This window comes from Lissotriton vulgaris, chromosome 9 (genome assembly GCF_964263255.1).
Source record: "Lissotriton vulgaris chromosome 9, aLisVul1.2, whole genome shotgun sequence".
Classification (NCBI taxonomy): domain Eukaryota; kingdom Metazoa; phylum Chordata; class Amphibia; order Caudata; family Salamandridae; genus Lissotriton; species Lissotriton vulgaris.
The window spans coordinates 1,215,161,916-1,215,188,802 of NC_141697.1; the positions used below are offsets into that span (position 1 = coordinate 1,215,161,916).

Here is a 26,887-nt window from a genome sequence, read left to right on the forward strand (position 1 = left end):
CCCATTGCTTAACATTAGTTGGCTTCATTGTCAATCTTATTTGTTGTCTTCCAGTTGCCTAGCATGGGCTGCCTTTACTTCCTCTTCTTTCGGTTGGAGCATGGACCAAGTACTGATTGCCTCAGCTTCATTGCTGCTGTTCCTCTTGTCTTGCTGTGATTAAGGTACTACTTTTATTTATTCTTCTTTCCTGGTGTCCAGGTTGAATCTCTTGCCATTTGTAACTACGGCTTTGCAGTTTGGGCTGGACAGTTCCCATGGGGAGAGGGTCAAGACAGATTTACATATGACTGGGTCCAAACTGGGGTGATGTGGCGAGCTAAATAATGATGGCGTAAGCCCAGATCTGTGACTGGGAGTGTTTGAAGTTTCAATATTGCGTCCACCATTTTTTTGTGATTTTGATATTCTAATTTTCCCATTTAAAGGCTGAAGACATTTTCCAGTCACGTTAAAACTGTGGCATTCCTGGAACATTACCACCTATGCTGTATGGTGGTAATATTTAAAAACATAAACCTCGTACTAAGAAAATTTCTGTCATTAAACGTTTGTTATGTTTGGCTCTCACTGAGAGTCTCTCTCATTTATTTCAGTTTCTAAGGGCCAGATGTAGGTAAATATCATTTACGGATTCTAAAATACCGAATTTTACCGATTCGATATTTTAGAATCAGTAAATGGTATGTAGCTAATGATTTGGTAAATTTTACCCAATCGGTAAAATTCTGTAAATACCGATTCGGTATTCCCCATTCATTCCTATGGGCCTGGAGGCCCATTGGAATGAATGAGAATTACCAAATCGGTAAATACCGAATCGGTAAGAGGGGGTAGACTTAGAAGGTTGGCAGGTTGTCACATTGACACCCTGTTGCACCCCTGAATAGTGCATGGGTGCACATGTGGCACACATACATGCCCTAAGGGCATGTATGTTTGCCACATGGCACTGTTAAAAAGCACAAAATTGCTTTTTTAACGGTTTTCGTTATTTACCACCAACTTTTAGTTGGTGGTAAATAACGAATCCTTAAATGTGAAAAGCACTCACTTGAGTGCTCCCTACATTGAGGATCCGGTAATTTACCGAATCGGTATTTAAGAATTCGGTAATTTACCGATTCCTTAAGTTACATATTCGGTAAAATATCGAATCCTACAATCATGCCACCTACATTCCGGCCGAAATTCTGTAATTTCGCCCGTTACCGACCGGTATTGGGCCTCCTACATCTGTCTCTAAGTTTTATAACTCACTGCTGTGATACAGCAATAGTTGATAGCAAACCTTGTTACCCACTATTACGTAATAAAGGCCTCCCAGGCTAGGCTGGCAGGGCTCTCTGAGAGGCTAGCAGCACAGCTCTGCTATTCTGCTTTGAAGCTGCAGAAGGGTGAAGGAAGGCCGGAAAGGCGGCGGGGGTTGGTCAGGAATGGCAGATAAGGTTTCTTTCTACCTATGGTACAGGGATACATAACACAGGCCATGTTAGGTATGGCTCCTCTACCACTGCAAACCAGTTCCAAGCAAGGGCAAATGATTTTGGGGACTATACATAACATAAAATTATAGAGGGGTATTATGGGGATGTGTTTCACCTCTAAGTTCTGAGTGACATCATAAACAACTCAAGCTTCGCTCTCTTTATGCATCTGACGTCACTCAGAACCCCTAGGTGAAAAACATTTCAGAAATTCTGTTTGATTTCCCCATAATTCACTGTTATACATCTATAATTCTATATATTAATTGCTCAAAACATGCAGTCTCCCCCATTTTTGCAGAAGCCTGGAAAGCTGCACATGAAGTGGTAGCAGTGGAAGTGAAAGTTATTTGTTAGAAGTAGATGCAATGAAGTACCAGAAGAATGAGAAATGAAGGGACAATGCATTTCTGTTAAATCACAAGGAACAGGTAAATAGGTGTTTCACATTTTGCCAAAAGTTAATGCACCACAGGGGCAATTTATTGTTTGGGATGAGTATAGAGAGGCCTAGGAAAGGTTGGAAAGACAATTCTCAGATGCAGCACACACAGAAACAGCAAAAACAAGGAGAAATTAATATCTTCTGGTTTCACCAAGACAAGATTATTTTTGGCCTTAATTTTGATGCTGCCCCTTATTTACGCCACCCTTGTAAATAGGGGGCAGCGTTAAAATCAATGGGTGATGCAGTGGAATGCCCCCCACAAAACTCATTGGCTGCCTCTTCCACTGTAAGTGTAGCCCAAGAGGAGGCCTTATTTACAAGGCAGCGTTAAGTCACGTTAAGAGGCTTGATGTTGGTTTCTAAATAAGGCGAAGGGTTTATTGCCACAAGAACGTCACAAAAAGTGACTTTCCTGTGGTGATAAGCCCTTGTAAATATGCCCCTCTGTGTCTTCAAAAAAATCCTCCTCTACTGAGACTTCCAACTGCAACTGGGACAGAAAATCTACTCTTGAACTTTCTTCTTCCACCTTCCCCTTTTGATGGCCCCCGGTAGCCATAGAGCTGACGAGCTTGTTGGAGATGCACCTGCGCGCCAGAGGGGCAACGAGGCCCGTGACGGGTGATTGGCGACCTGTTCTGCAACCCTGAAACTATCTCTACTGATGAGGGAATCAATCCCGAAACACGAGCTAGGCTCGTGTCTAGAGATGATCACAATACAAGTATTGACTTGCACCGATTGAGGTGAAATACTTTGGAAATTTGAACTTTGAACTGTTCTTGAAAATACTTGAACTGCACAGACCATGATGCAGTGGGGCGATACGGCGGAAGAGGTCAGTGGTGTGCTCCCAACTCCGGAATTCCCTTCTTCCACCATGTTGTACCTAAAAATTAAAGCTCAGTCGTCTTAGATAATAATCTAATCATCTCCAGCCCATTCCTTTTTCTCCAAATCAAAACACTAAAGGCTAGTGGTCAGTAAAAAACGCTACAATCTTTTTCCCACACCTATGTACTAAGGTGATGAACTGCCCACACACAGGCGAGAACTGCAGATAGTACAATATTGGAACTGTGAGGCAGGCGCGACACAAGTCCAAGATTTGATTTATGAAGCCACGTGAGGCCACCTTGCGTGGCCACCTTGCGTGGCCCTAAGTGGCTGCATAAATCTGGAGTAAAGGAATGCAGTGCGAATCGCTGAGTTATATTACTCTGCCCTGGGAAGGCATTCCATAGGCGTTGCAGGGGCGCTCCCACACAACTCACATGGTTTTGACGTATTCCCAGAATTACCAAAAGTGGTAAACCTGGAAATGCACCAAAAAGATACGCCTTCCCAGGGGAGGCTTAACGGGATAAATATTTTTATTTCTCCTTGTTACTTCTGCAACTGACATGGAAAGAAGACTACTCCTCCAAGGATTGTTTTTGTGCAGGATGGAGCCCCTTCCTGCACAAAATTAATCCTGCATGCAACACAAGCACCCTTCCACCATGGTACAAGGGTGCCTGCGTTGGTGCTAGGCTGCCAAAATGGCGCCAACACAGGGACAAAGGCAAGAATGCGCTGTATTCTTTTAAATTTGGCGTGTTCCTGCCCTTTCCTAGTCATGCAGCGCAGCACAGCTAGGTGGCTTGCTGTGCTGCGTGACATTCCCATAAATATGCCCCTTTATATTTATATATTTAATGTCATGGACTTGTATGCTCTTGTTGCCGGTTCTAAGGTGGCATTATGTGGCCTGAGCAATATTAAAAAAAGACTCAAAGATATGTTGATGTTTTAGTAGAGCTTTATTAAAAAAAATTATGTCAATCACATTGCAATGTGTTGATTTATAAAATATACATTTCATTACAGTTATTGATAATTTTTTGACAAATACAATAGGTCTGCTTTATGTATGCTATGTATGCTGATGTGCTGACCCCTTGATAGAGCCAATAGGCCTGCTTTTTATATTTTGGTGTTCTGACCGTTTCACAAAGTCAGTAGGCCTGTCTTACTTTAACTAGCCCCCCTTCTGGGTCTGTCTTACTTTAAAAACACCTTTTCGTTTGTTTCGTCCCATAGTCAGCCTTGCATGCCCAACCTGGGTATGTGCTTTATTCAACCTTCATCTTTCCGAAGTTGATGAACACTACTCAGTAATTATAATACATAATACATGTTAGTGAAGTGTCCAGAAGCAATTGAGTTTTAGAATGCAGCCTTTAATAATGGGCAATACCATTATCAGTAACACAACAAGGAACTAAAACCAGCACCTCCCTTTTATTTTTCATAAACTGTTTCTTGCCTACTTGCAAGGTGTTTTGCGAGCTTTGCTAATGTTTAGGAAGGTTTGTGCTAAGTGAATGAAGATGCATTCTGCCCGTACCAGGATGCTACCTCAATGTAAGGAGAGTCTGGTTCTCCTCTCCTGAAATTGACAGGTTAGTGTGACTCCCAGATTGTCTAACTTGATACACTGCCTGCTGCTGCAGCTGGGACAAAGCTTTCATTAAAAAAAATCATATAAACTGAGAAATCTAATAAACTCAAAATATTTCCAAAAAGTAAAGATTTCAAATCACTGCTATGGGCTCACATATACTTTCCCCTGAAGTATTATCTAGACTCTTGTAGACATGGACATGGGCCACCCAAATTACAAAAAAGGCAGAATTAACCTTGCAAACGCTTTGATGGGAGATAGCATGACAGGCTTGATCCCTTGACCCACCCCAAGCTCATCATCAGTGAGGGCAGTGAGTAGTAAATACAGAAAGTAAATACAGCTCTATGGCAGTGGTTCTTACCCTTTTGACTCCTGTGGACCCTCATGTAATCACTGCTGGAATCCAGAATGAATTGGTATCGAAATCGGGGGACCCCCGCTCAACCACTATTGGAGGACCCCTAAGCAAGTTGGGTGAATTGAATTGTAAAACAGTACGTAAAAATACAGGAACTAACATTCAGAAAACAAATACTCAAATGATTAAAAAAAATGGTCATTCTCAATCAAATGAAAAAAAAAGCAACATTTGTATGGGAAGGTTGGAGCATTTCTAAATTCAAAAGAGAACACCCATTGCCCATAGAGTACACTGTTTGATGCACTTGTCCTGATCCCATAAATCCATTCTGAGGATGCCAATGTAATCTTTAGTCCTCAAATTCAAAATTCCTTTATATTTACAGAACGTTTTAACATTTTCAATCATACATTTTGCTTCTTTGTTTATATACAATTTACTAATCTGATAATACTATTTAATTTTCTAAGCAGTTGCAGACCCCCGGAGCAGGCATTGCAGACCCCAAGGTGACCCCAGACCACTGGTTAAGTACTGGTGCTCTGGGGTACTGTTACTTCCTCTCCTGACACAGCCTTGGTGACCCCCGAGACCAGGCGTAGGCAAGGTAGTCCAAGGGGTAGCAATAAGCAAGTGAAACAGAGCATCCGCTACCCACTCCTATCACTAATTGATGTCCATGCTTCTGTCATCTCATGGTGGTAAGACAGCAGCGAGTGACCAGTAACTACCCAAAGAGTGTATGGATCGATGACTGCGATTGTCGGTCTTTTGAATGAAAACGTTGAAATGAGCAATTCCTGCACATTAACTCATGAGTAAGGTAGTTAGAATGCAAAGTAGGAGACCGTCCTGACACATCCAGTGTAGCATGTTGACATCCATTACACGCATGAGTAGACCGTGGAAGATGTCGGCCAGGCTGACCTTCAGCACAGCTTGTAATGGAGTCACATCTTGTCCCTTGGCCTTCTCATTGTTTCCGCTGGTTATAGCCTTGTCTGGAGCGGATTCTGAAAAACATTTTTAAGAGACAGCTTGAAAAGTTTCTTTTTATAAAACACACTTCCACATCTCATGCTTTCAAATTTGTTTTTGCCTCCCAAATTTCTTGAATGTGTATGGCTTGCTGCAGAAGAAGGTTTACGCACAAAATGAAGATATCCTTTCCAGCCAGTAAGACCGAAGAACTTCAGAAGAACTTATCAGGTAGTTCTCAGAAGGATTGGGCACCTTCACTGCTCGCAGGGCACATCCGGCTGTTTTATGACCCGTTTCCTCCTTTTGGTACGCAAGTTTATAAATGTACTTTAGCAATGTCCCCTCCTGATGCCTCCATTCTACTTCATGGTTGCTCTGAACATGGAACATTTTAGAAGCAAGGACCACATTAGTTATCTCCTCCCATTTATGAGCACCAGGCGGAGATAAAAGCAAGTCAAGCCATTATAGAAACAATTGACCTACAGAGGAGCAAGATCCCGCCCTCTGTCACTATCCATAGATCTGACACTGACGAGAATCATTCAGAAAAGCCTCCCTCCATGAGTGGGAATAGCGTAGAATGACGAGTACTACAACGGGACCAAGGGTAGTAAAGAAGGAGAGAGAGAAATAGAGATAGGACAAGATTGTAAAGGAGGTGGGCAGGCTACAAAGGGGCATATTAACTAGATGTGCGTTAAAAAACGCACATCGCACATTTCATATCGCCGGCTATCGCCGCATTTTTTCGCCGTGATAGCGCATAATTATCAACGCGCATCACGTAGGCGAAATCAAATCCGCCGATAGTCGGCGATATGGCACATTAGCGCATGAAAACAAACGTTTTCACGCGCTAAGCTGGGCATTGATAATATGGGGGGTGGATTCAGCTTTATGATCCACACCCCCATGTTATCAATGCCTAACGCCTGATCAAAGCAGGCGTTGGTAGACCTACAATAAACGAGTTTATTCCAGGTCTCCTTCTCCCGACGCCTGCCTTGATGATAGGGTGTTAACACCTCCAACCACATTTTACATGTGGTTGGATGTGGGAACGCCCACCCTGCATCCCATTAGCGTTAGCTATCGCCCCCAGTGCGGGGCGGTAGATAACGTCAAGAATACGTCTCTAACTCAGGTTAGAGACGTATTGGGAATAGTGCGAAATAAAAATAAATGCGTTAGCGACTTTAAAAAGTTGCTAATGCATTTATCGAGGGCTTGGTAATATGCCCCAAAGTTCCTTCCCATTGGGTTGCAGAAGGGGTAACAAGGTGATTCTGGCATGGACTTTTGTGTGAGTGACAGGTGGAGTTTAAGGTTAAAATAGGGAGGAATTGGGTGTACTAACACTTCTATCAAAAGGGGAGATGAGAGCCTGCACAGTAACAAGAGCTTGAATGAAGTGCAGGGTTTTAACTCCTTCTGGAAATGGAGACAGGATGGAGCCAGAAGACTTTGAACTGGAAAATGGTTCAGGACTCCAGGGAGCTCTTTAATTACAGGTTTATATTACATAGTTTCTTTAATTTATGAATTTAGGGCCATATGTACAGAAGTTAGGGTTTGAGATTTCCTAATTGCAATTCTTTGTGAATTGCAGTTAGATAATCGCAATTCCTACTGTACAAAAACCTAGAAATTGGAAGAAGCGATTCCTAATGGGGTTGCATTACACCTACCTTATGAACATTAATGAGATAGGTCGCAGTTTGAGACCCATTAGGAATTGCAGCCATCACAGGGATGGTGTCCAGCTGGGGTCAGCAAACCACCATGTCTGTGACTCCTTTTTAATAAAGCGATAATTTTTTTTAAATGCAGCCCGTTTAACTTAAAGAAAAATGGGATGTCTTAATAAAGAAAAAAATGAAATGTTTAAGATACATTTTTTAAGAATAGGAAGTGGTCCATTGGAACAATGCCTTCTCTAAAAAAAATATTGGTTTCAACATTCACAAAGGGTAAGAGGTCCCGTAGAGACCCCTTCCCATTTCCAAATGGTTACCAACACCTTTGAGATGTCAGGAAAAAATTAATGTTTTGTGCCCTTAATCCTGTTACAAAACATTCATACATACCACTGCAATTTGGTATTTGGAAGGATCGTCCTAAACACGCCCCTTTTAAATACCGAATCGCTAAACACAAATTGCAATTCTGTAACATTACCAAGTTGTAATTTTGGTTTTGTACATATCGAAAAGCATTTTTGTGGTCAGAAACCGCCCGAATCTGTGAATTGGACCATTTCCGACTGCAACATTATTTTGTACATATGGCCCATAGTTTAGCAAGCAGTTTGGCAGCAGAATGCATGACCATTCACCTCTCCTGTAATTAAAGAAATGCTTAGCAAGTTCTGCTGTAAATGTTTGTCCTATGTTGACACTTCACTTAAATATGTATAAAGTTCTGATTTACTTGCTCGTCCAACTTTATTTAAAAAAATTCCCAGTTTTCTTTAAAAACAATTCCGAATTCTTTTATCTTTTATAAAAGCTTTTGCATTTCACTATCATTGCTCAGTTTACTTTAAACAATGATCTTGGCTCAGTTTACATTAACCGATTGTCCTTTACAGCTATGTAGGTTTCTCATATTTTAAAAGATTTTTCCTTTTTATTTCAAATGCTTACAGATTCATCTTTTTTATTTAAATGTTTGATATAATGTCTCAAAACCCGGGGAACAGGGTGGTACAGCACTTTTATAGATACCGCACAGAATAACAGCGAGAAAAGCAAAGAACATGTCAGAAAAAATGAAGTCTAGGTCCTAAAAATTGCATTTTATTTGTTATCTGCGGGGTTTGAGAACATCAAGTACAATGGGGAGGGGATAGAATTCACATAAGGGCTTTTACACAATTTGGTGTAAATACCCTTTTAAATGCGGACATGGATGTAGCCTTTCAGATGTGTGTCAGAATAGATTTCCAGATCCACAGTATAATTGTTTTGTGGTGGAAGACCATTTGAACCTGGAGTGTCCAACTTGAATAAAGCTTGGGTTCTTAAAGTTGTGCTTCAACTAAAGAGCTGACATTTTTGGGGAAAATATTCAGGTTTATTCAAATGAATCAATTTATATATAATACGTGCAGTCTTAAAAACAGAGCAAAGGTTCATGGGAAGACACCACAGTGAAAAAAAGGAGGACAGGTGTGATGTGCTAAGATCATTTTTGTGCTTGATGCTTTGGCTGCCAAATGGAGGAATGCTCTGAGCGGAGGTTCACAAATTTAGGTAGCTCTGCTCTTCAAACCTTTGTACAGTTTAATTTTAAATGTTTGCCAGTTTCAAGCCACATTTATCTGGGCTTAACTTAAAAGCTTATGCAATGCATGTTAAATATTGTTTTACAGTTTGTCCTCTTAAAAAAGATTCTCAGCCATAAAACTAAATAAAGCAAACCTCTCTATTTTCATTTAAAAGTTTGCCCATTTTATTGTAAACATTTGTTCAATTTTATTTTTAATATTTGCCTAGTTTACTGTAAATGTTTATCCATTTCATGTTAGGTGTTTGACCAGCTATATGTTAATTATTTTCCAAGTTTACTTTAAATGTTTGCCCAGCTTTATATTACGTTTGTTCTGTTCACCTAAAATCTTTGGGCCCGATTCACAGAACTAACTTAAGACAAAATCCTAAACTTACTACTTTTGATATTCACAGAAGTTAGGATTTCGTCTTAAGTTTGTCTTAAGACAGACTTAAGACAGACTTAAGACAAAATCCTAACTTAAGTCTGTCTTAAGTCTGTCTTAAGACAAACTTAAGACAAAACCCTAACTTCTGGTAATAACAAAAGTAGTAAGTTTAGGATTTTGTCTTAAGTTAGTTCTGTGAATCGGCCCCATAATCTTTTTCACATTAAATATTTGTCCAACTGTATTATAAGGATTAATTTGTGTCACTTTAAATGCTTGCTCGGTCCAGTTTTGATTCTTTCTCCAGTTTTAATTCAAAAATGTGCCGCCTTCTTTTGTAAACGTTTGTCTAATTCTAATTGTGATCCAAGTTGCATTAGAGATGTTTGTATAGTTCCATTCTGTGTATGTGTGTAAAGATTTACATTAAATGTTGCCTCATACTGGTTTAACATCTGATCACTCTTGTTTTCCAGTTACATTTTGCAAACATTATTGTTCTTAGTAGTCACACAAACAAATAAACAGATAAAATTTGATTAGCACACAACAATAACAACTCTCAGGAAATATTGCCACTGTCAATGCTAACCTCAATATATTTTAACAGACTGCTCGACCATTATTACTGCCACTGCCCCCTTCTTAGTAGCAGGAAGCAAAGTGGGGAGACGAGTGGGAGAAAAGACGAATACAGATTGAGCTAAAGAAGCACAAAATATCTGAATTTTTATACCACCTAATTGCTGGGTGATCAACATAGGTTTAGAAGAACAGGATCCATGCCAGAGTTGCATGATACCCATGTAAGATAAGTTTACACATAGCAAATTTAAATTGACCTTATTTACATAGTTATTATCCTGAAAATTGAGCATGGTTCCCAATTCCACTATTTATCTTGCCTGAGATAAACCATCAACTGCCTCCATCCCCTTGAAACTGGCAGAGCAGACGCCCATCACACCAACCACTCAGCTGGCAATGTGACAGAATCCCAATACCATAGTTCTTGTTACTAAGGAACATGTATCACTTTTTCATTTAACCCCTTCTGTGCTGATGATAAGCTGAGCTCGTCATGACCACACCCATTTCTATTGTGGTCCAGCACAGGAGAGGAATATTGATAGCAGCCAAGGTGTTAACGTTTACTGGGAAGAAATACACACGCTCAAATTGCTTAAAAATAGAGGGCCATATTATCAAGAAAGGGTGATACATTATCGCCGCTTTGATCGGCAGGAAACTCCCGCTAAAGCGGCGATAATGGGCTTGATAATATGCCCTTGTGATTCCGAGAGCAGCCCAGGTTCTGGTGTTAACCTGGGTTGCTATGGGAATTCACATATTGGTGATGTACTTGGCATTTGTAACCTTCCTAAGGTAATCTGCATGATAAGGATTTATTACTGGAATAGATCAATAATAATGTACCCCATATAGAACGCGTTCTCTGTCCATGTGTGATACTTAAATATATAAAAAATGAAATGCTGGTTTATAGAAAATAATTTTACCAAGGAACTTACTGTGGCCATCTGCCTTACTCTGCATTCCTTTGTTTTTGAGATGTGGGTGACAGCATCATGGACAGAGGCAAAGAGCTGGGCTTTGGTGATGGAGGGGCAGAAGAAGTTTCCATTCTCCATTTGTTGAATTACAGATGCTGTACATTGAGAGAGAGAAGCTCGCTGTTACTATTCAACTTAAAATCTGCTAGAATCACCAGTCTGCTTTTGTTTAAAAATGGAAGCCGCAAGCAAGACAGACACTACTTACTTGTACATTTTACTGTCCAATATACACCTGACATTTCTCATACGGTTTAAACGGAAAGAATGCGATTCATGTTTTATAGCCTGCCTTTTACCAAGAAATTCCATCCCAGAACAAGCAAGGTTTCAGCAGCACCGCTAAACTTTTCAATTCTTATGTTTTTTTTTTTTTATTGTACAAACGAAAAACCAAAATTTTTTTAGGCAACAAGAGGCTTGAAGTTAGAGCATAAAAGGACAACAAAACTAGGTCAGTAGTACGTACTCAATATATCATATTACACTGCAGATAACATGCATGAATGACATTACATGGGATAAAAATACCTTTGTAGACAATACCTTATAAAAACAATCTACAGCAAATATTCTAATTGTTAACTACTACAATGACATTCTCTGCAACCACAAAGCATTTTGGTAACCACTAATATCTCTATACATGTAAAATGCCGGTCTCTTACCCAACCCTAACCCAAAATGTGACTGTTTATCATACCATATAAATAACCCAAACTCTAAACCTACACTGAAACCTTACTCGTAAACCTTACTATTTTATTATGTTTAAAAAATATTATTAGATATAATAATAAACAAGAACAAGGTCCCAATGTGTAATACCAGGCAAGGCTAACCAAAAATGGTAATAACTTTAATACATGAAGGCAGTCTATAATACTTTCCTCCACAACCTAAACAATAAATAACATTTATAGAAACTTAAATATTTAGAAATTAAAAATAAATTGTGACGGGGTGGACCAGCCATTTAAAGAAGGGAAGAACGCGCGGGAATGGTGGGCTGCCACAGACGACTTACCCCCTCTTATCCCATTTCAGCAGGAGCCCTGGAGATCACATAACCAAACTTTATTAGGCGCTGAGGAAGAACAAAGTGCGAGCGCCTTTAACTGGAGCTTCATACATGACGAGACTCCTCCCACAACTGACGTCAGATGGTACAGCCCATCACAAGAAGAGGATCCCCAAAAAGAGGGCGGCGTGTATCCCGAGGAGGAAGAAGTCGCGAGCTGGAGAGGGAGTGGGAGAAACCAGAGACTAGAAGAAGGAGGAGACGGCGAGGAGACGAGGTCGGGACCTGGAACTAGCGCGGAAACGCCAGGAGGCCAACGACCCCACGAGTCGCCCTGTCACGTTCCCAGGGAAGGAGCGTGGCTGGAACAGGTACCGGGCAAGGTGGCGGGCTGGGTTGGACGAAAGGAACGCCCGACTGCGTGAACCCGTGCTGCTCTCCATATGTGCGAGCCCCTTGTATATACTTAATTTTGGATATACTCGCTGTTGTCCTTTACACACCCACGTGCACTGCCATTCACGTTCGTTGAGTGTTCATCACAGTGCACTCTGTGAGATATAGTTTTCCTCACTCCCCTGGTCCCTGGTTTAGGTTTAAGACTGTAGGACAGTTGTCCTGATTCTCCTTTCTTTATTTGTTTTGTTTTGGGTTCCGGCCATTCTGATACGGAGACTTCGAGACTGGGAAAAAAAGATTCTCCAGGCCCAAGAGAAGTACAACATACCCTTCCCCGTATCTACAAATAGGAAGAACAAGACGGATCCCGCACCCTTTGCTAGGGAAAGACTGTCTAGAAGACGGAAACAAGTGTTGGGAAAAATAAAACCTTCTTTGAAACGATTTGGTCTACCTTCTGATTCTGATACCCCGCCACATAAATATAGCATTTAAGGATTTTTATACGAAAGGGAAAATAGGTAGGGAGGAAATAGAAGTGTTCAAAATTAAAGTGAACCATAGTAAAAATGAATGACAAATTAAATATTCAATAAAATCAGCAAATTAACTACAAATATTACAAGTAAAAAATCATTCATGGAATTACAACATCTATGGAAATGTGAATGATATGTAAAAAAACAACGTGAGAAAAAAACTGTAAGTGTAATGATGATTCCTGATCAAGGTGACTAGGGAACATTTTGGTATTCATGCATGTTACTAATAATACCCATAATATAAGTTTTGGGTACAAGCAACAAACTCTATTATACACAATTCAACTACTAAACCTAAGGAGGAAGCATATGCTATATCAAGGCTGTGATTTCAATATATACCGTTCCACCATGCTATGTATGATAAATTGTTTGTAAGGCTAAAAGGAAATATAATTTGCTGAAAATGGATGGCTGAACTAAAGTACAAGTTTCCCCTTCATTGCTAAACCTGGCCAGTACTGTAACAAACTGGTATATAAAAACTATAAAGACATCTTTTTGTAAACATTTAATTCATTTTAGAGTCAATATTTGAATCAGAACTTTGAAATGATGAATAGAAATACCTTTGTATTAAATTATCTTAAGAGAAGAATCATTTCCTCACCTAAAGCTATTAACTATTTTCATGTCATGCAGAACACTTGGTGTCAATAGTTATCTATTGTATATACAATAAAGTTTTTGAGTGGAATTGTGGCTGAAGTGATAGACTAAAACTTAGGCCAAATACCATCACCGGTTTGATCAGACCAAAACTTATTTAAATAATTTCCCATAGGAATTCTATTTTATTTTATTTCTACAAATCTTGCAAAATGACAGTATTGTATACACTAGCCAGAGGAACATCTGACAAATTAGGTGATACAATAATAGATTAAACCCATTTTACATACTGATGTCATGAAATGAATCTGAAAGATTAAAGGTGTCTACAAGATGAGCCTACAAACAGATGGTATTATCTTTAACAGTTTGATTTATTCTGACCCTTACTCTAGCCTCAATTGAACCCATAAAGCAAACCCTAACTTTAGCTCATGTCTCTAGCTGAAGAGCTCTTTCTTCTTCCAGAAAATAGAGGTGACATTGCGGCCCTCATTATACTGGACCATTCTACAATTTTCAACACCATCTCCTACCTCATTCTTATCTAACAACTGCACAAAGCAGGCATTCAAGGACCTGCGCTTTGGTGGATTTGCTCCTTCCTGATAGGCCCACTTCACCTCAGACTGCGTCAACCTCATTGCGGAGTTCCACATGGATCCTCACTCATCCCACTCTGTTCATCCCTACATGATCCCACTCACAGCGTAATCCGCGCCCACCGAATCGACATTATATCCAATTCTGGTGACATCCAGCTCATACCCTCCCTCTTCTACAAGATGCCAAACTCCTGGACCTATTTCTCCAGCTGCATACGGAAGTTGCTAGATAGATGAAACAAACTGCCTCAAGTTCAACACAGACAAGATAGCAGTAGTAATGTCTGGCAAAGACACCTCACTCTGGGACTCCACCTGGTGGCCTGCCGAGCTCGGACCCACACCCCTACTGGCAACTCACACAAAGGACCTCTGAAAAGTAATCAATATAGTGGCATAAGGAAATGTGAAGGACCACCCCAGCACAGTACAGGGATGGCCCCCCCTCCGGAGTCGGTCGGGAGCTCACAGGCCAGGGTGCTGAGCGGGCCCCCTGGATCTCAGGGCCCCTGCACTGTGGGGTTTGTGGGGGCTTATGTTACGTCACTGAATAAACCACCAACTCACCCTGACATGCCAAGTGAACGCAGCCTCTATCTCCTGCTTCCACAAACTCAAGATGCTCAAGAAGATCTTCAAATGGCACCCCACCAACACTCGCAGAACCGTCACCCAAGCCTTCATCACCAACAAGTTGAACTATGGCAATAGACTTTATGGTGGAATCAATGGTCAACTGAACAGAAAACTCCGGAACATACAAAACCTAAGTGTCAAGCTCACCCTCAACCTCTCACCCTGCATTTACATCACCCCGCACCTCGATGAGCTCCAATGGCTCCCAATTCACAAATGAGCACTCTTCAAACTTTTCACGCACACCTAGAAATCTTACACAACAGTGGCCTCACATACCTCAACAACTACATAAACGTCCACAAACCTACCCGGCATCTCCGCTCAGTCGGACTACTACTGGCACACACCCCCTGCATACACAGAACCATATCTGGTGGTTGTGCCGTCTCCTCTCCTCTTCACTCCCGAAACCTGGAAAGACCTGCTCCTGCACATAAGAGCTGCCTCCTCAGTTCTTGAATTCCCCAAGAAACTTAAGACCTGGCTCCTCCAATAGCCCCAACTCTTACTCAGCCCATACAGCTCCTGCCTCAGTGCCAGGATACCCTCCAGGGTGAGCTGTGTTCTACACAAATACACATAACATAACATAATCAATGGACTCCAAAACTGCCCACCTCTAACACCTGTTTTTTCTAGCAATCTTTTCTGCACAGATTGTGATCCTTGTATTATTTTTGTGTGTAAGCCAGCAGGTAATGTGAGCATGCCACTGACATTTAAAAAAAAGTTTCGGAATATTTGAGGTGTTGTTGTACATTCCACTTGTGTCCGATGACGGTGTGAGGGTGATAGTCACAGCTATATTGAGAGTGTGGCTCAGGTATCCCTCATCAATGATCACTATAGTGATGATTTACCTTGGGCTTCTTTCTATGTAAGATGCTCAAATTTGGGTTAGGTGTGTGCCTACATCTTCAGTGCCTCATAATGAGTGTCACAGTGGCACATGTTCAAATCGAGTGGTGATATCACATGAAATGTCGAACACGGTCAGATAGGTCACCAATCTATTGACGATCAACACTCTTTTTACCATCATTCTGGATAAAGGTTCATACTAGTTGTGGAGCTTTGCAGTTCCACTGTGTGGTTGTGTGGGGCGTGTTACGTATTGAAAGGCTTGATAGGTGACACTTTGTCCTGATTGGCCTTTGAATAGTAATCGAGAAGGTGGGGTGTATTTTTTGTGAAGCAGAACTCCTCTCGGCTGACATCCGCACTTGTGAATGTACACTGTAATTAGCATTGCCATCCTTGGGTCACCCCTTCCATCCTCACTTGCCTCTGCAATATTTGGACAGTGATTCCACATTTTCAGAATGCATTTAAGTGGAACTACTATATTTTCCTCACAAGTAGTCATTTTGTAAATGTATACTATAACACGCTTGTGAACATGAACGTCCAATCCTTCCTGCATATGCACACTCATACGAACGGCCAATTGTGAATGTACTTAAGGTGTAATCTTGTACATACGTAATAAGTATAGGGCAGTTAATTTTTTATTGTTTTATTATTTGTCTCCAAATCAGTGCTTAATTTGAGCTGGTGGCTTCCGGTGCTGAGCAGTGGCCCTTAATTGTCAACGCCTGGTCTTATGACAGCCAGCCACAACGTGGTGCTGTTTGTCCACATTTGTGATGAACACAACAACAGTTGTTTAGTCATTTTCTATACATTAAAAATGACTAATACTTGCCACCCAAAGCTACCCAAATAGTCTAAATTGTCATTAGTAGCGCAATAGGTGGTTCAAGCTGCTGTGGTCTCTTGAATAGGAACCTGCCACTTATTTTGTTTCAAATTAAGTACTGGTCCAAATCAATGTCCTTGTTTTTCTGCTCTTGATAGGGGAAACTTAATATTACTCAAAAAGGATTTGAAAGATATTCTAAAATAAGTTTGCATCAGAGAAGACGTTAGGTTCCAATGGAACTCACCATAACATTTCCACAAAATGTTCTTCTTTTTTTACCAAACATGATTATCGCATGATGCAGTTCACTGGATGGTTTAACAGGTAAGGTGAGTGTTTGTGTGGCTTGCCCTTTCTTTACCATCTTGAGTTGTTTGCTGTGCTATGTTTGGTTTTGTAAAGAATTGTTCAAATTTTTAAGATCACAATCATGTATTTATTTATTTCTATTTAAAGATTTGATTTGATTTCACTTGTAGCCAGGTTTCACTTGTTGCCAGATTTGCTGCAGCTTTGTTTCTCTTTGGTCAAATTGCAGATTTTTCGTAAATCGGTTTTTAAGAGTAGCTATTTTATTCTTACAAATGCTTTTATCTATCACACATTTAATGCTTCATAGGTAGTCATTTAGACCACAGAAATGTTGATTGTTGTGTGTACGACACTTATCATGTTTTCTGGTGGATTACAAGTGTATGTTTTTCTTTCCTGATTTCCTTGCCATTTCTTGAATCAGGATACAGTGACAACCAATTGATATCTGTAGGTATTGAGTGTGGGTGTTTTTTTTTGTTATTCTCAAGGTTGTTGGGAAAATGATTTACTGTGCCACATTACAGTTCCCTCAACTAGGGGTTGTGCCAAAAGAAGAATTCGTAAACCCAGGCCAACATTGACATAAAATGGAAAGAAACTCTTCCTAGACCTAGCTAAAATGCGTGCCTATCCTTGAGAGCGTGTAACTATAAAACTGTGAGATAGAAGAAGGCTGCCATCTTTTTGAGGCCAACACATATCCTCTGCCTAATACTGAAGTGTTGGGTTTGGCTCTCCCCGCAGTACTCATCAGGATGCCCCAAAAAACACGCTTCTCAAAATTTGTAGGCTGGTGGGTCTGATGGCCGGAATTACCCACCTTGGCCGCCAGAGAGGTACACTTCCACCCCGATCTCATGGAAGTCTGTGAAAATCTGAGGAAACAGAAAGCAGTGTTAGTGCACAGTGGGGATGCACCGCAAACTCAAGGTTCATGCAAAATGTAATATTCTGTATTGGAAATTAACACCAGCAAACCACAGGTATACAACAAACGCTATATTGAGTTGACCTACGATTAACTAGTTTTACTCGTCTGCTTCAGTGAGTTTGTGAGAATTCTAAACATGTTGTCTGGTACAAAAATGTGCCTTGCTAAAGCTGTGTCTTAAATACAGGATTATATCTCCCTTCTGAGGGCTATTCCAGTTGCAGTATAGGACTGACCCACAGGCAAGAAATGGTAGCTAGAGAAAGAGCATTTAAAGATTGGCCTAGCCTGTGGAAGAAGGTATTACAATGCTATTAGATTATTACACCCTCTGATGGTAAAATTTTCTAAGTAAACAGAAAGAAATAGAAACACAAGCATTGGAATGTTGAAGTGGGAGGCTTACACCAGCGATTATTGACCAGCTATCCCTGTATTGCTCTGAGTGGTGTAATCCAACACCTCTAAAGTTCTAATGTAGCTTAGAATTCCTATCTTTGGAGCAATGACCTGCCTCTTGTGCGCCTCACAAGTGCAAGCAGAGTAACAAACAATACATATACTTGTTTTACCCACTTTCTTAAACATTTTTAAAGAAACAGTGTCCACGAAGCTGACGGAGGAAATGTCCAGAATTAGTGAATGTAAGTTCGGTGGCGTCAGACCAAGAGATTCCAGGGTTGGCTTCTCATGCGGCTTTCGGGGGCTCTCAGTTTGGGCTTCTAAATCTGCAGTGCTTTGTGTTGAAATGTCAATATGCATGAATCCATTCTCCTGTAAAAAAACATGTATATAAACATGTAAATTTACTACTTATGTTCCTTACCTTTTTAGCATAACATTGGGTATTTCCGAGTGAAAAACACCAATTAGGTTGTTTGGTTGAGTGCAAGGATATGTGAAATGTATCCTGTTCAAGGATATCAAAGGACGCGGGCAGCAAAAGTGACAATCTCAGACACCTGCAGACATCCAAAGGTTGAACCCTTGCCTTTCCCTTTGCCCCTCAAAAGCTTCCTGTTTGTTGCTTTAAGACTTTGAGAAGTGTAAAGAATCAAAACTATGAAAAAGACCCCTGTTTACATCCACTTGACCGCTGACACACGGGCAGGGGCAGTGCCATAGGCACAAAAGTGCAGGCCAGCAGTAGCCCCTACTAGACCAGACTACTTACAATTGATGCCATGATCTAATCAAGACAGACTGGAATGTTGGGAGGTCAGAAGATTTTAAGACAGGCCTGTGCCCCCTAAGGCTAATGTCCCTTCAGAGGCAATGACCTGTCAGGATACATCACAATTTCCACATACACTGGTTCCAGTCTAGCATTTATGTCAGTGCTATAATACTGAGCTGTCAAATTTCTCAACAGAAAAATACTGTGGTCCTCACTAAATTATCCTTCTACTGTAGAGGTAGAGCTCAATACCAAGTGACCTGCAAACCTACCAAATCGTCAGCATTAACCAGCTCGCCAGAACCTTTAACTACTTCCCTCTTGACCACTCCACCACAGCCTCTGCTCTCTCCCTTTTCACAATGTTATGTTGTGTCAGGCATGTTTACCAAGAGCTCCTGCCTGCACATTTCTTGGATGCACCGACCGCCAGTGGTTGACAAGCGGGTACAGTTCTCTCGCTGTTCTTGAATTCTCAGGTTTCGTATCTCTGCTATATTCATAGTAAAATGATGTACCTTCCCCACCATGGTCATTCCTGTCTTGACTGCTCCTTCTTTCTTGGCCTTCTTTGTTGCTCTCATATTTTCTTTCCGCTTCTGTTCAATGGTCTTCTTCTTCTTCTCGATAAGTCTGTCGATGTCGACCCCACTCTACAAGGAAGATACAAATGTAGTCAGCAACAAAGGTTTTACAGTCATTCCTCAGCTAGAGTTCGAATATTCAGCAGGCTGTCATGTTCCAATACATGAATGTCCAACTGAATCACTGTCTGTTGCCTTAGAAGTCTCAGTTTCTGCCTTAGTTTATCCAACAACTTGAATTGATTGATGCACATTTGCCTAAACATTTATAGCACTGCAGGTCTTTTTACTGAAGCAAGCATTATTCTCATCTGAAATCTGTGATGTTTGGTTCTAAACACTCAAATGAGAAACTAGTCCACTTTTCATTGAGAGATCAATAAAGTGATCATGATTCAGACACTTGGTAACAAACTCTCTCCTAGATTTACCAAAAAACATTGTGTTGCTTAGCGCCAGTGTTAGACCTGGCCCTTTCTGCAGGGTCATCCCCCAAACATTTTGCATTCACTCCTCCTATGTTTGCTGAATTTGTTTTGTTGACCTTAGGACTCTAGGCACTTTAACACTGCTTAGCAGTACTAAAGTGCCTGTGCTCTCTGCTTTAAACATGGCAAACTGGCTTATCCCCCACTGGCATATTTCATTTACTTATAAATCCCTAGTAAAGTGGTACTACATGTGCCTTAGGCCTGTAAATTAAATGCTCCTGGTAGGCCTGAGGCACTGATTGTGCCACCCAATTCAGTAGCCCTTTAGACATGCCTCAGGCCTGCCATTGCAGAGCTGGTGTGCAGTTTTAAACTGCAATTTCAACCTGGCAAAATAAACCTTTTGCAAGGCCCAATCCTTCCCTCATAATACATATAAGTCACCTCTAGGATAGGCCCTGGACAGCCAAGAGGGCAGCATGCATTGTGTTTAAAACTTTGGACATGTACTTTTAAGTTTTACATGTCGTCGTAGTGAAAAATACAGCGATTCCTATCTCTCTCATAGGATAACACTGGAGTTGCCTTATTACCTTTTATAAGAGTAATTTTCAATTCGGAAGAGATAACTGGTTCATGTTTTGTGTCTCTGGAATCCTAATTTAAAATCCTAACTTATGGTAAAAGTCAGATTTTAAAATACAATTCTGAAAATGCCACTTTTAAAAAATTGCCATTTTCCTGCCTTGGCCATTTGGTGACTGCAGCCTGTCTCTGGTCACATGAATGGGTGGAGTTGGCACTTAGGCTTTGTGTATTCCTCCTAGACAGCCACACATAATGGGAGCTTAGGAGTGAGTGAATGGGCCATCAGTGACAGGATGGGAGGGAGGAGATGAGCCCAGCCTAACTTACATCTAAATAGCCTGTGCTCTGTCTCCACACAAAGTACCTAGGGACCCAGTATTGTCACTTCAACTAGCTTGGCGCCAGGGCAGGAGAGGCAGGGAATTCCTTGCACATCAAAGCAACTGTCTAAAAGCTTCTCTCACCTTCCAGAACAAGGGCATCAGTGTATAAGAAAGGACCTCAGACACCACCACTTCATTACACTTCAGGACCCGTGGATACTCTACTGGGAAGAAGGACAGCTGTGTTGCTGCAAGGACTGCCGCTCTGCTGGACTGCTGCTTTACAAGGACCTGCTGACCTGCTCTGCTGACCTGTTGTCTGCTGCCCTCTTGCCTGGGTAGAAGACCTGGACCTGCAACTCCATCTTGAAACCAGGACCCAGACTGACTCAAAGTGCTAAACTGCTGGCCTCTTGATCTGAACCTCAAGGACATAACAGACTCCCCCACATCTCCTGGACCCGTCTTCAGCAAGTTCCTGACCCCTAAGAGGTGCCTCTCAGGTCGTGGGCCTTTGGTGTTGCTCTCAAGGTCTTAAATTCATGGAGGATCGCCAAAACGAGGCTCCAGCCCACCTGTCCGCCATGCAGGGCCCGCTCCTTGCACCACACTGACCACCGCCAGCAATGATTTCCTTGCTTCCTGTGGCCCTTTCCAACGCGACCTGACTTTCAGCGGGACTAATCTGGGACTGTATCCAATCCACGCTCCATCGCGAACAGCCTGAACCTTTGACATTGATCCGGCCCAGCATGACCAGATATCCGCAGTTGTTGCTTTCTGCTTTTAGGTGCTATACTGAAGTTTATTTTATAAGAATTACTAACTTCGGTTCTATTGATTGGATTTTTGCCATTGGTTTTGTTTTATGAATTAACTTAATTTTCTTTTTGTGTGGTGTTTTCACTGTTTTACTGTTTAAAATATTGCATAAACACTTTATACATTGCCTCTAAGTTAAGCCTAACTGATCTGTGGCCTACCCTGACTAGGATTGTGCTTGCTGCTTGAGATGCACTCACACGGCAGTGAACCAGTAACTCAATTTCTAACATTGGTGAGCAGCAGTGAGGATCGGACTTGTGTTTGTGCAGTGGCATACAGTGATTTAGCATACACAACCATTCCATAACCTAACACTAATTTAAGTTTTACATTTTCCTTGACTGCCTTCTTTCTGTTCTAAATCTGTCCTCATTCCTGCTACTGGACTCTCTGAAACCATACACGCAGCAAAGGTTTGTTGTTGCCTCCAACGAAGATTGATGTTGGGATGGGGAGCTGATGGGTGTTTCCATATCAAAGAGACCAGAGGGGGAACATGGAGAATAGTTTCCTGCACATTTGAAGATAAGGCACATTTTTTTAAATGTTATCCCTGTTCAGACTGCAACCCAGCACAGGCTATTCAGTGGTGGCATGACCGATTGCTTTGTTTCAAGACCTCCAATGAGGCTGCTCTTTTGAATTTCTGAGGTGTTCATTGAGGCTACACTACAGGACATTAGTGCAATCCAGCTTAGAATTGAAACACGTCTCTATTGGTGTTGCATGAAAGTTGTAAGTGCTGTAGGAGAGGATGTGTAGAGCTATTTGACCTAAAAGGCCCAATTAAAAAGTTACCACCTATACTGCTATTGTTATAGACTGAGAGAATTTGGCAGATTATGCACATTTGACAAATTGTGCAAAGCACGAAGGAGGGGCCTGGAGAAGAGGGGATGTTGGATGGAATGAAGTGACTGGGAGGAAGGGCCTAACCTCAGATCAACATTCAGTCTTCTTGATGTTTAAAGTCATTTAGGAGTTTATATAGACTGCCTCTACACTAAGAACACAAGTTGTGTCATTATGATGTGAGGCCTCTGTTTCCGAGTAGCTTCAAAAGTGGCAACATGTCAGCATTGAAGAGGAAGGTAATGTAACTCCTGAGCTTTGTGTGGCTCCCGGTGGCAGCATGTAAATATGTCAGAAGATGACTCAAGGAACCATTTCCTAGTATGTGAGACCATGATTTAGTGTACGAGTTACTTACCTTGGGTAACGATGTATCTGGTAAAGACGATTCTAGCCGCAGATTCCTTCACGTAGAAGTATCCCAGGCATGAGACTGGATCTGGAACACTCTTTTGCCACTGCATCACTGCGTGCCGGGGGCGGGGCGGCATCACGCGTCGTCCGCGTACGTGATGTCAGCGAGGTCACATAAGACCCGCCCGGGCGCGCCAACGTCAGTTTTCTTCGGCGATCTTTTCCACACCACAACGAGGAGACACCAGATAAAAAACTGTGGAAACATGGGAACAGTGTGCAAAGAGCACACAAATTGGAAAGAGGTGGTGACTAACAACACCACAAGAGTAGTGTTCACACTGCAGAACCCAACGGCAGGGAAAGAAGAAAGAACAAGCAGAGCCCTCAGTAGCCATCCTGCCAGTACATAGACAGCTTCCCACCCCGTGCCCCAGAGGCAAGTAACAAGCGTGAAGTCATGACACACATTGCAGACCTACCACCCCCATCCTGAACAAGGAAGGGGGGCCAGTCCCAAGACAGAAGGGGACAACAACCTCCAAGCCACCCCGACATAGATGGTAACCGCCCCCAAGGGAACAAGGGCAAGGCATAGCCGGATGACCCCCAATCAGAGGTTAGCAATGGAAGGAAGGGAGGGGAGGGAAGGGCAGATATAGAAAGCAAACCCCCAAGCCTGGAGTAGCCAGAGCAGCAGGGCACCTGAGCATCGAAACCCTGTCCTCCAAGAAACAAGAGGAGGAATGAACTGCCCCCAGACGGAACCACCCGTCAAGAGCCAAGAAGGCACTCACAGGATACACCGGGAGGCGAGCACCGAAGACCAATCCAAGCGTCCTCGCAGAACGAGGAGGAAAGGCGGGCCGTGAAGGAATCTTGAGCTAGAATCGTCACTCTATCAGATACATCGTTTCCGAAGGTAAGTAACTCGTACATCCGATAGAGACTACTAGCCGCAGATTCCTTCACACAGAATAGATACCCTAGCAGTACCCCTGGGGAAGGAGGATCTGCAAAATGACCCCACCAGCCTGGGCAGAACAGAGGGTCCCACAAGGGACCAGGTCTGTGGACCAGGTAAGAACCTCGCCCCTACCAGGCAAGGGGAAACCCCCACAAGCAGAACACCACCGACCTCCAGAGGATGTAGGGGGGAGAAGAAGGCTGAAGAGGGCCTCACACTCATAGCAGAGGAACCAAGGCCAAGAAGGCCGAAGCACCCCACTTCTCCACAAGGCAGAGTAGCTTCCATCCAATGCCAAGATCGGAAGAGGAGAAGAGGAAGAAGCCAAGAGTACCCGAGGAAACGAGGGGAAAGAAGGCGAGCCCACCCCAGATGGAGAGCAACATGCCAGCCAGAATGGCGTTGGCAGTCAAAAGCCACCAGAAACAAGTAGAACAGCTCGAGGCCCCAGGAAGGCCGGGCAGGCGAAGCCTGATAAGGACACAGAATCCTTCCAGACCTCAGGACATGGAGCTGGGAGGAGGAGGAGATGCCCGGGCACACCACCACGAGCGGCCGATAACACACGACCTCAAGAAGCGAAAGCAACTTACATAAACGCCATGGAGGACAGGCACCCGAAGGCGACCAGAACTCCCTACATAACAGCCACCACTACCCTACATAGGGTATGTCAAGTCCCAAGATATGGGAACCCTCTTTGGAAAAACTTCTGCAGCAGAGGAAAAACCAAAAACCAAAAGATTCACGGGGAAAACTCCCCCGCAGAAGGCTAGACAAGCAGGACAAGGAAGCAGACAGCCTAATCTCAGGGCCAAGTCTGCGCAACAACCAGTAACACATGAAAAACAGTCAACAAAGGGCCGTCCAGCAGCCAACAATGCCAAAGTTCAAAAGGAGGATGCAATGGCCAGAAAACACACCCTTCAGCCAAAACAACCGGCCTAAGAAGGCCCAGAGTCAGCCCAACTCAGCAATCACTGAGGAGGGGGAGGAGGAGAAGGAGGAGGAGGAGGATAAGGTGGAGGAGGAGGAGGAGGAGGAGGAGGAGGAGGAGGAGGAGGAGGAGGAGGAGGACGGAGCCCTGCCAAGAGCCTTTGGATGGGTGAGTCGGCCAGGGCATGGAACAACAGGCTGCCATCAAACGGGAGGTCAATGAGTCACTCCCGAATATTCTCGGGGAATACTCCATCCCGAAGCCAAGCTTGGCGACGGAGACTGACTGAGGAAGCCATGACCCGGCCCAGCACCTCTGAGATGTCCAGAGCGGAGCGGGTAATAAACGCTGCAAGCTCCTGGCCATCCAAAGCATGATGACGTAAGTCCACCTGACCAGTCTCTTGGGACGCTGCGGATCACAGAGACTCAGAAGAGTCCCACAAACAGGAGAAGGCCCTAGCCAGAACACACATGGTGTTAAGAGCCGGCAGGGCAGCGCTGGTCGAGGCGAACATGTTGCGCCCCCAAGAGTCCAGCCAGCGGGCCTCCCAGGACGGCAGAGTCAACAGTGGCGGCAGGGAGGGAAAAGCAGTCCGCAAAAGGGGGCTGGCAGCAGAGGGGTGAAGGGAAAAACATGCCGAGTCACGCGGCGCCGTGCAGAAGAAGCGGAGGCACCGGATCCCCTGAGGCAGGACGTCTCCAAGACCCCGTCAGGGAAGAAAGGAGCGAACTCTCAAAAGGAAGTAAGATTTCCCTTCCACCAGAGTCCTGGTGGATGATCTCCAAGAGGTGGTCCGCCGGAAAGTGAGCCACCGGGTCACTCATGCGCAGGATGCCCACAGCCATGGACACTGTGTGAGCAAAGGCCGCACTCGCCCCCGTAGGGCCATGCGGTGGAGAAAGCAGCTCCTCCGTGGGTGACAGCTGCAGACTAAGGTGGCCGTTCCTGAAGTCAAGGGGGACAGGCAAGGGCCAGACCTGGAAGTCAGAAGGAACCGAGGAATGAGGGACCTGCCGCTCTTCCGACGGACACCTCTGCCTCTGGAAGGACGGGGAGCCACCTTTCGACGGCGCAGGTGAAAAAGATACCACACGGCGACCAGTCTCCGGGGAGGACGACACTAATATACAGCCTGCCTCCGGAGAAGAAGGAGCGTCCAAAGACGAATCCGCAGCACAACCCCTGCGCGGAGCCGTAGAGTCCGCTGCCTGAGGTAGAATGTCGGCATCATCTGGCGTTACCAGATAGGGGTTCCTCCAAGTCACTCCGCACCGGGGACCGGAGTGGGTCCGGTGTAGAGCCGGCCCTGGAGCGGCGCCGGAACACCGAGGCAGCCGCCTGCGTGGAGGAACGAGAAGGGCCTGGGGAGTGGCACAAAGCCTCCGCCAGCCGCAGCGGAGATCTCCCGGCAACCCACGTGGCGGCACCAGGGTCGATTCCATCTCCGACTCGCCCTCCGACAAGGCAGCCGCCTGTGGGGAGGGCCAAGCGGGGCCCTGGAGAGAGGCGAGGGGTCTCCACCCAGCCTCGACCCAGAGCAGGACGAGGAGGGCCAACTGACCCCTGTGGCTCCTCACGGTCCAGCTGCTGCTGGCACCGTAGCGGGGTCACCTCTGCCTTAGACAGGACCACCTTGTCAAATGACCGGGAGGGGCTTGGGGTTGCCACCAGAGCCCAGGCGACCTCCCGCGACACCACAGGGACTCCCGCTGGAGTGTGCGGCGAGGCAGAGGCACCGTGGTCTGAAGGAGGGACTCCGGAGTGGCCGCACCTCAACAGCACCACATCCTCCAAGCCTAGATCCGAGCCAGTCGGCGCCGGGGCCGGAGCCGCTGCTGCGGAGGGCCCCGCGCAAAGCAAGGGATCTGCCGACGCCCCAGGAGGGGAAGGAGGAGGAGGCGTCAGCGAGTCCCAAAAGACTCTTTTGGGAGTCTTACAGCCTGATTCATCAATCTCCCGTTTTGCGAGCCCCTAATAGCGATTCATAAGGAATGGCTATTAAGGACTTGCAAAATGGGATTCATGTAGGAATTGCTAAATAAATAGCGATTCCTACACAATCCTTATTTGCGAGTAGCAAATTGCTAATCGCAAATAAGGAATAACTCCCCATTCA

General features: G+C 43.8%; 1 protein-coding gene across 1 annotated transcript in view; it reads right to left on the reverse strand.

Moving 5' to 3' along the window:
• Positions 1–5,888: 5,888 nt before the first annotated feature.
• LOC147693068 (solute carrier family 26 member 6-like) overlaps positions 5,889–26,887 on the reverse strand; it is a 166,860-nt gene continuing 145,861 nt past the window's right edge. The window contains exons 15-19 of the mRNA XM_086939576.1: positions 19,426–19,560; positions 18,307–18,504; positions 17,620–17,674; positions 10,911–11,059; positions 5,889–6,101 (exon numbers count right to left, since the gene is read on the reverse strand). Of these exons, the coding sequence (XP_086795702.1) occupies positions 5,889–6,101; positions 10,911–11,059; positions 17,620–17,674; positions 18,307–18,504; positions 19,426–19,560 (750 nt within the window). The remainder of the gene's footprint in view (positions 6,102–10,910; positions 11,060–17,619; positions 17,675–18,306; positions 18,505–19,425; positions 19,561–26,887) is intronic.